The 9,402-nt window shown below is 49.4% G+C and overlaps 2 protein-coding genes across 4 annotated transcripts in view; one reads left to right on the forward strand and one right to left on the reverse strand.

Moving 5' to 3' along the window:
- Positions 1-6,622, forward strand: part of kcnd2 (potassium voltage-gated channel, Shal-related subfamily, member 2) — a 34,102-nt gene extending 27,480 nt beyond the window's left edge. The window contains exons 2-5 of one of the 3 annotated variants that reach the window (XM_008401683.2): positions 890-1,052; positions 2,546-2,641; positions 2,715-2,950; positions 3,935-6,622. In XM_008401683.2, the coding sequence (XP_008399905.1) occupies positions 890-1,052; positions 2,546-2,641; positions 2,715-2,950; positions 3,935-4,109 (670 nt within the window). In that variant the 3' untranslated portion in view covers positions 4,110-6,622. The other 2 variants (XM_008401685.2, XM_017302989.1) reach the window with 2 other exon arrangements.
- On the reverse strand, positions 6,011-9,396 carry tspan12 (tetraspanin 12). The gene is made up of 4 exons (XM_017302990.1): positions 8,856-9,396; positions 7,545-7,652; positions 7,299-7,442; positions 6,011-7,221 (listed from the first exon to the last, which is right to left on the reverse strand). The coding sequence occupies exons 1-4, from the start codon at positions 8,994-8,996 to the stop codon at positions 6,916-6,918; spliced, it is 699 nt and encodes a 232-aa protein (XP_017158479.1). The 5' UTR covers positions 8,997-9,396; the 3' UTR covers positions 6,011-6,915.
- Positions 9,397-9,402: the final 6 nt, after the last annotated feature.

Raw genomic sequence — 9,402 nt, forward strand, 5'->3', positions numbered from 1 at the left:
ACACACACACACACTGACACACACACACACTGACACACACACTGACACACACACTGACACACACTGACACACACACACTGACACACACAGCAGTTGAGACCAACTGCCATGTTTCCATCTCAGGAACTGGTTCTGGTTCTGTGGGTCAGTTTCCTGTAGAACTCAACCAGAATCTTTCTGATAGATGTAGAGCAGATAGATGCTGATCTATGTCAGGTTTCCAGATGCTCCTTTGAACTGGCCGTTCTGTGGACCGGAACCGGGTTGTGTGTTAAACCCAGAGTGAAATCGGATTAAATTGAATAAAAAGCAGAAGTTGGTTGTTTTTTCTGATAAATCTTTTTTCATTAGTTTCTGCTAGTTTTATAATTACTTTGTTTTCTGTTTTTTGTTTCTTTGCCTTCGATCATCTATAAATGTGATAAACTTTCAGTAAAATGGGTTAAAGCAGAACCATTAGTGCTGACCTTTGACCTGCTGAGGGTTCTGGTCGGCTTAGATCAAGTGGCCTGGTGTTTCTGGATGCAGCAAACGGGAGACGAAGGCTGTGACATTTCTATAGATCCCTGGAGGCGTGTTCCATCTGAATGAATGAATGAATGAGTGAGTGAGTGAGTGAGTGAATGAATGAATGAATGAATGAATGAATGAATGAATGAATGAATGAATGTGTCCGGTCTGACTGGTATCTGCAGGTTATTCTCTGATCTGACCACTAGAGGGCAGCAGATCCGTCGTCAGACCTTTACATGTCTCCACCATGAACTGGATCCGATCAGATTAAAGTCTCGGTTCAGCAGATCTGAGTTTCTGGATGTTTTGGTGCTGAAGCTTTTAGTCGTCCCCTAAAGCAGAACCAGGTCTGACCCTTGACCTTCTGTCCCCTCAGATACGGCGACATGGTCCCAAAGACCATCATGGGGAAGATCTTCGGCTCCATCTGCTCCCTGAGCGGCGTGCTGGTCATCGCCCTGCCCGTCCCCGTCATCGTGTCCAACTTCAGCCGCATCTACCACCAGAGCCAGAGAGCCGAGAAGAGGCGAGCGCAAAAGGTACGGGCCTTCCTCACGCCTGCAGAGTCTTCCTCATCCTGAGTCGGCTGATGATGCGAGGAGCGGCCATGTTGGAGCAGGAAGTCTGCCTTGCTAGTCGTATCTGGTGTGGCTCCCAGTTTCCCAGGAGGTAGTGTGACTTTGGAGGGCGTTCCAGTTGACTTTCCCACTGGGAAGCTGGAATTTACCACTTCTGAGTGCAACTGGAACGCAACATCAGAACAAAAAGCTTCACCTGACCTTCATCACCTGGATCCAGGTGAGAAGAACCAAATCCGAGGCCTTCAGGGACCTGACCTGCCGTGTAGCTGGAGCTGATGTACAAACGCAGGCAGCAGCTGTCTTTCCAGATCTGGAGGTAACCATGGAGACCAGGCCCCGCCTCTCTCCCTTTCAGGGTGAGTGGCTATAGGCTGCTGCATGTGCGATGTCTTCAGTGGACCTGCAGCAGTCAAAGGTCAGAGATGGTCTGCTTGTGTCTGGGTCAGAACTGGGTTGGATCGTGCTCACATAGCTGCCTGTAGTTCCGCCTTTTGCCCACTAGGCTTCAGTTTGTGAGGCTCCTTCAGCGCCACCTGGTGCAGCCTGACGCTGCTGTTCAGATCCATCTGCTGCTCCATCGGCCCATCATGGACGGCCTCCTGACCTCCTGACCTCCTGACCTCTTGTTTTTACTGTCCATGTTAGTGTCGGGTTGCTCCTCAGGGTTTGTTTTGGCTGGATTTTCACCTGGTACAGGGACAGAAGAGATGAAACTCAGTCCCCGGTCGCTCTGACCGACGACTCATATCTGCAGGTTCACACCAGCGATGTGAACCGACCAGCGACCATTTCACACCGCTGGTCCGGTCCAGCACTGATCCGGTCATCAGAAACCTCCTACTGCTCTCTGTGCCGCCTGAAACCAAGCAGCTGCTGAGGCTGTTGCTTCTGTGCTTCTCTACCTCAGTGGTCTCAAACTGGACTCTTCGTGTGCCGAAGTCCTGAAGCTTCTAGATGTGCCCCGTCTCTAACTTCACTTAAAGTCTGAACGGCCTGGAGCTGTCCAGGGCAAATACTGGAGAGGCAGAGAGATGCTGCAGGAGACCAAACCTTGATGGCCTGGAGTTTGAGACCACTGGTTTATGCTGTCAGCATGTGGAGGAATGAACCAATCAGGATCATTGTGACCCAGAGAACAGGCCGAGGAGCCAATCAGCTGGTGTGGTGTTGTAGCAGATCTCTGCCCCAGCCAGTCCTCCAGGCGATGGAGGTTCTTCTGCAGACATCAGGTGTTACCCACCACCTGTAAGATCCTCATGATCAGGTTTTTCTGAACCTTCTCTGTCTGAGACAAAGCTTTGAGCAGCAGCTGCAGGTCGGATGTCCTGACTGTCCCTCTGGGTCACATTCATCCTGAAACCTGCTGCTGGGGGTTTAACAGCTGGGGTCCAACCCGGACGTGTCCCTCACAGCATGGTGGCTCAGATAATGGCAATCTCTGTGTCCTACAGGCATCCAAAGAAGCAGGCCAGGCGCTGGTGTGTAAGATCAACCCCAACTTTGAGCTGCAGCATCACCACCTGCTCAACTGCCTGGAGAAAACCACGGTGAGAACCTGAGGTCAGAGAACCCGCCCCTGACGTCAGCCCATGACCTTCTCACCTCCCCTTTGCTCCTCAGAACCACCAGTTTGTGGACGAAAAGTTGTTTGAGTGGAGCTGCAGGGACCTCAGTCCGGTAAAGCAGCTGTCTTCATCTTCCTCCATCTCCTCATCCTCACCTCATGGTTTCTCCTGCTGTGGCCGCAAGATAAGGAAGACCTTCAACATCCCCAACTCCACCATGTCTCTGGGTCTGCGGGGCAGCGTCCAGGAGCTGAGCACCATCCAGATCAGGGAGCGGCCGATCACCAAGAGGTTGGTGCAGATCCATCATGGTTCCTTATCCTCATGGAGGTTCCTGATATTCAGGTTCCTCAGCATCAGGAACCTTCAGAAGGTCATGAAAGGTCACAGCTTGGATCAGGAGTCGCAGGTTCTAGAGATTCTAAAACGGGTTCTGGGGTTTGATTTGGGTTTAGATCATCAAAACGTTGCAGGACACTGGCCCTGTTTGAGACTGCTGCTCTGGAAGAATCAGAATCTCTGAGATATTGAGGAGCTTTTAGATCCACATATCTGGAGATTTCAGCAACTGTGAAGGTCCCCCATCACAGATTGATTCAGAGATCAGCTTTTCAGCTGCTGAGCCACAGAGAGGAAGTTCTGCTCTGCGTTCCCATTAGGGCTGAAATGAATCCTCCAACCATTCCAGTACCTCGACTATTAAAATTCGTCGAGGACAATTTATCTGACTGGAGCTTCGTTAATTTATGTCTGATTACGTTGTGCACCGTGTTCCGGCCGGATGGTCGTCTGTGAGGACGGCGCTTTGTGCTGGCAGCTTGGTGTTGAATTGTGCTGCATTTTGTGAGGGTTTGGGGAGGATTGTTGAATTTTGCGTTGCGATGGTTGGACTACAGCTTTTGGGGCGTCGTTACAGAGAGAGATCTCCGATTCCTCGGATAATCGTACAAATATTCTATAGAGTACTCGATTACTAAAATATTCTTTTACAGCAGCACTAGTTCCCATGCAGAGTCGGAGGACTGGAACCAGCTCCTGGTTTCAGCCATGAGGTGACAACTGATGGAAGATCAGAGATGTTACCTGCATCCTGAACCATCAGACCTAATGGACACCTGAACTGTTGTACCTGTCTGAGCCCCTGACCCGTCACCCTAACGGACACTGACAGACGGGTGCAGTGCTGACTGACTGAAACTCACAAATCATTTATTGTGAAGCCAAATCTAAATATATTGACTCCAGAACCTTCTCCTGTTTGTCTTCCTGTCCCAGTCGATCCAGTCTGAACGCCACGTTTGAAGAGACGCTCCCTCTGAACTGTGAGCCGCCGTACCTTTCCCCGGCTGTCGTCAGCATTTCCACACCTAACACCAGTCCAGACGGAGACCGGTCCTCCGGTTCTCCCGACCACTGCCAGGCCAACATCGTTGGGGTTTCTGCTCTGTAGAGTTCAGCCGGCCGAGGGGCTGACAGCAGGAGGACCGTCTTCAACTGAAACACTAACTACGCTGCGTTCCAGGTCTGGCCACATCTGCAGGAGTCTGGGGAATCTTCAGCACAAACACTGGAATCCAGTTAGGAACAAACCAAGCAGAGGCTGCAGACATGCTGGTTCCTCTGGTTCTACTAGGTTGGAGGCCATATTACTGAGCCACTCAGGGTTTCCAGTGATTTTACTGGACCACTTAGGGTCATGACCCAACGTTAACCTAAGGAACCCCAAAATAACCAAACATCTTCTTGTTCACCACTGAAAACATCTCCAGCCCTCTGCTACGACTTCTTCCACTAGCTTTTGTTCTTAACAGTGTTTCTCATTTCCGGTCCTCAGGCCCCCTGCCCTGCATGTTTGAGGTGTTTCCCTTCTGCCACACACCTGGATTACATTTTTTGTGATTAACAAGCTTCTGCAGTTCTTGATGGTCATGCAGTCATTTGAATCAGCTGTTCTGGAGTAGAGGCTCATCTAAAACATGCAGAGCTGGAGGCTGAGGACTGGATTTGAGAAGCTCTGTCTTAACCAAAGAACAGAGCGAGCAGTGAGCCGCTTTTAAAGACTGGAAACTTCAGCCAGCTCACCACCAGGGGGCAGCATAACAGAGGAAAACTACAGCCGAGTTTCCGTCAGTGAATGAGCTGACCGAGCAGCCGTCTGCTGCAACCCAGGTTTTAAATGTGGTTGCTATGTGAGACGACATGATGGGCAGTTTGTGGTGCTTAGCAGAGAAATTGATTTGCTGTGATGTCTTTATTTGGAGACTATTATTATGTAATCTTTCTGCCTATGCATGCTAATGTTGAGTCTCCTGAACTAGCGCTGGGATTTACAGCATGCTCCTGAACGGCACATCTGGGAGGAAAAGGGCCGAGAGGATTATTGTCCTTTGTTGTTTATTAGAATAAAACTGAAGAGAAATGTAAAAAATTTTGTGGAAACGGCCTGTTAGCCGCTAGTTTAGCGCACAGCTAGCTTCTAGCTTAGAGGACGGCGGCTGTTAGCAGCTATCAGTTAGCTCAGAGTCTCTAGTTCAAGGTTATTTAATTCATTCTTTTCTGATTTTATTTTCTAAGTTACCTTCTTGCTGCCTGTTGCTGTCCAGGTTCAGTCTGGTTCTGCAGAACGGACCTGCAGTGTGACCGGCTTGACCCCTGACCCAAAGAGCATGCTCTGTTACTTTTCCTGGATGGGTGGGATCCCTCTGCATGGATGTGGTGAAGGCCGGTCCAAACGGGCCTGGCTCCTGTCAGAACCGACCTTTTCTCTCTGCTGTACAGAAACTGTTTGTACAAACGGTGATGTGTAAAGGTTCTGGTCCATTCTTGGTTCTAATGGTCTGATCCAGTGACCAGAACAAGAGGCTTCCAGAACCGAACCGAAATGATTCAGATGTCATTGGAACATCAGTTCAATCTGAACATTCTGGGACCATTTTCTCATTTTACTCATTTAGAAACAATGAATTATTAACAGCTTTTCCAAAAAACACTTTTCAAAGCACAGAAAGATTATTTATCTGATGTTCCAGACCAAACTCAGCAGAACGGTTTCTAAACGCGGTTCTGGTCACGGGTCCAGTCTGATGCCAACATCAACCTGTGGTCTGCTCAACTTTCTGGATTCACCAGGACTTGTGGATAAATCACTGATCATCATCTCCATAAACATGGACGTTTATACTGAAATGATTATTTATGAATGAAATACTAATTAAAAAGTGGAAGCATTTAAATGTAGAAAAGAAAATGCAGCCAAACATTGAGCCCTGTGATGCTCCGTGTCAGAAACATGAGGTGCCGTTTGTAAAGTTGGCCTCTTATCAGACAAAAACGGAGTTTGACTTTTTATAGTCATATTTCCACCATTATTTATTTATATGCTACAGTTTGAAACTAATGTTTAATTAGCAAGTTTTACTTTTCTAATGTCATTAACTGTAACTTTACAGATGTTTCCTCAGAAACATTCTGATCTTCCACATCTGTCGCTTCTTCCAGTTTTATTGAGAACGATGCTGAGCTGTTCCACAGGTTTCATTACAAAAACTACACAGCCCATGATGCAGCGGGGCTAACTGTCCTCCTCACTTCCTGCCTGGATGCTGCGTCCCACTGAGGAAACAGGCTGGAATATTTCCGTCCATATGAGTCATTCTGTCGTTACTAATGTTTTTAGTAACTCCTGATGATGATGATGATGATGATGATGATGATGATGATGATGATGATGACCAGGCTGAGGATGGAACCTCTTTGCATCACTTCCTGGTTTCGGAGCATGAAGTGATGATGATGATCCAGCCTTCATCCTGTGGTTCTGGTTGGCCGGATAGATTCAGTGAAACATCAAACATCTCGTCGTTTCTGGTTCTTCCAGCCTGTGATGATATGAAGCTTTCCGTTCCACAGGATATTGTCATGCATGTGATTATTATCTATTCAATAAAGACCATTATGATCACCTTTCCTGGCCTCCATCATTCTGACCCAAACACCAACCGGTCCAGGCGTCCATTAGGCAGAGAAGCAACAGTTCAGCTCCGTCCCGGTACCATCCAGTCTGAGCAGCGCAAGGAGTTTCTGGGTCGGGTTCTGGTCCGTTTATCCTGACAGCATGATCAGGTCTGACTCCTGTGGTTTTCTGGAGCCCATTGACAGTAGACCGTCTCCAGGAACACCAAGCTGCTTCCGGCTCCGGCTACATCCTGGTTCCGGCTCCCAGATCACTCCCGGTTCTGTGGTTCTGTTCGGTGGAGTCAGTATAATCCTTTCCCTGCGGCGCCGGGCGGCTCCAGGTCCTCCAGCCCGGCCTCTCCGGGTCCGATCCGGTGGCCGACGCTGGTTCCGTTGGTGGCTACGACGGAACCGGAGACTCCAGGCGGCCCAGGGGTTCCGTATGCGTCTGGCTGCTGATGGTGGCGGCCGTAGTAGAGCGCCCAGAGCAGCGTGAGGGTGAGCGCCATGGCCAGGATCTGCGCCACGCCGATAGAAACCCCCAGGAAACGCAGAACCTGCAGCGGCTTGGTTCCCCGGATGAAGCGGTAGACCTTTGGACCGCAGCCCTGAAACACGAACAAGGAGGCTGTGATTGGCTGAGAGGCCGGAGCTGTCCTGGCCAATCAGAGGCGGCGAGGCTCACTTCCTGGTGCAGGTCGCTGAGGTCATGCTGGTGGGCGTGGCCAGCGCAGCCGGGGAACTGATTGGTGCAGCAGGAGTCAGGAGGAAACTCCATCTCTGTCATCTCCAGCCAGTCGGTGAAGTAGATCACCCCACAGCACTGAAACTGGTCACAACACACACACACACACACACACACACACACACCAGTAGGCGTACAGGTCACATGACCACCGCAGCTCTCTCTCTCTCTCTTTGTGTGTGTTACCTGTGTCTGGAAGTTGTCCCAGGTGTGTGTGAGCCACTGGTAGCGCTGCAGGCTGTAGTCCGGCATCCGGGACTTCAGGCTGATCATGTCGGCTCGCTGGACTGAGGGCTGCACACACACACACACACACACACACACACACACACACACACACACACACACACACACACACACACGTTTGTCAGTAATCGTGGTCTGGGCCGTCCTGCTCTGTCTGCATGTTTCCATCATCAGCTGAAGGAGCCGCTAGCTGAGGCTAACCTTGTGCTAGCTGAGGCTAACCTTGTGCTAGCTGAGGCTAACCTTGTGCTAGCTGAGGCTAACCTTGTGCTAGCTGAGGCTAACCTGGTGCTAGCTGAGGCTAACCTGGTGCTAGCTGAGGCTAACCTGGTGCTAGCTGAGACTAACCTGGTGCTAGCTGAGACTAAACTGGTGCTAGCTGAGGCTAACCTGGTGCTAGCTGCCTCCTGATCAAGCAGATGTTAGTATTTCAATCATCATCTCATTTAAGCAGTTTGGCTTCCGGTATTTTGCATGTTTAGTGGTTTAGCTTTAACTTCTGCTGACATTTTTATGTTTGGCGTTAGCTAAGCGCTGAAAACAGCTAGTTTTCAGTTAGCTGTGCCGCCACTGGCGATAACTACTGGCGATGTAATGACCATGGCTGCCATTTAAAAAAATGTCTACCAGAAAAAGGAAACAAGATGAAGAAAGTATAAAAGGTTCAAAATATATTGGCACCAAACATTCATCTAATTGTCAATTTTAGTGACAAAAATTAATTTCCATTATGGCGGCCATCTTGAAAAATCTAACTATTATCAGTAAATAATGTGGGTCTAATTATGTATGATTTGATACCAAAAGTATTTATATGTGGTAAATGCAGTCAAATATTGTGCAATAGTCAAATTTCCTTCACGACCATCGCGGCCATCTTGAATTTTTCCGTGGCTGCCACTATTTTATATTTTTATTTTTTTATTTTTGGAGAGGGAGGGACTGGAAGCTGATCTGAGAGCAGCGGGCCGGACATGTCTCTCATTTCTGGTTATTTTTAGAACCGGGTCTGGCTGGAGCCTCTGGTTCTGGGCCGGCAGCTGCTCAGCTCTACACGCCGGTTCCGTTCGGTTCGGTTCGGTTCGGTTCGGGCTAGTCTGGTTCGGGTGGGAAAGTTTCACCTTATAGGTTTTATCCAGAACAATTAAACCAGAGCAGAAAGTTCTGACGGAAGCCTCTCTAGAGCCATTGTTCTGAGGTTCTGGTCGGGTTCTGCTGACCCGTGGTTCTGAAAACGTGACGGTTCCTCACCTCGTCGTAGGTCCAAACTGCAGAGGCCAGCTCCACACAGAAGATCACCAGCAGGCTGCAGAAGTACTGGAACACAGTCAGAACCAAACAGGTCAGAACTGGACCTCCTTCTGTCTCAGAACCATCAGCTGCCCAGTCCATCCGTTCTGGACCAGAACCAAACGAGTTATCAATAAACCAATAAAACTGGAGTAGATCCGTCAGAACCAGGAGCTGGAGCTGTTCTTTAGTGAGGAACCAGACCAGAACCACAGGGAAGAGAGCAGGAAACGGACCTTCAGAACCAGGAGCATCAACAGAACCATCATGACTGACCAGAACCAACCAGTCTGCAGGTCACTGAGGAGGTCCAAACGGTTCCTACTGGTTCCGACTGAAGTGTTCAGAACTTCCAGTCTGCTGGTTCTGGAGTGAACGTCACTGGTCTCATCAGGTTCTGGTTCCTCGCCTGGCTCTACTGGTTCTGGAAGGTTCTGCTCTGACCTGGTAGCTGAGTGCTAGCTGCTGGTTCTGATGGCCCGGTCCAGCCTGGCTTGAGGTCCAAAGT

This window comes from Poecilia reticulata, unplaced genomic scaffold (genome assembly GCF_000633615.1).
Source record: "Poecilia reticulata strain Guanapo unplaced genomic scaffold, Guppy_female_1.0+MT scaffold_125, whole genome shotgun sequence".
NCBI classification, from domain to species: Eukaryota; Metazoa; Chordata; class Actinopteri; order Cyprinodontiformes; family Poeciliidae; genus Poecilia; species Poecilia reticulata.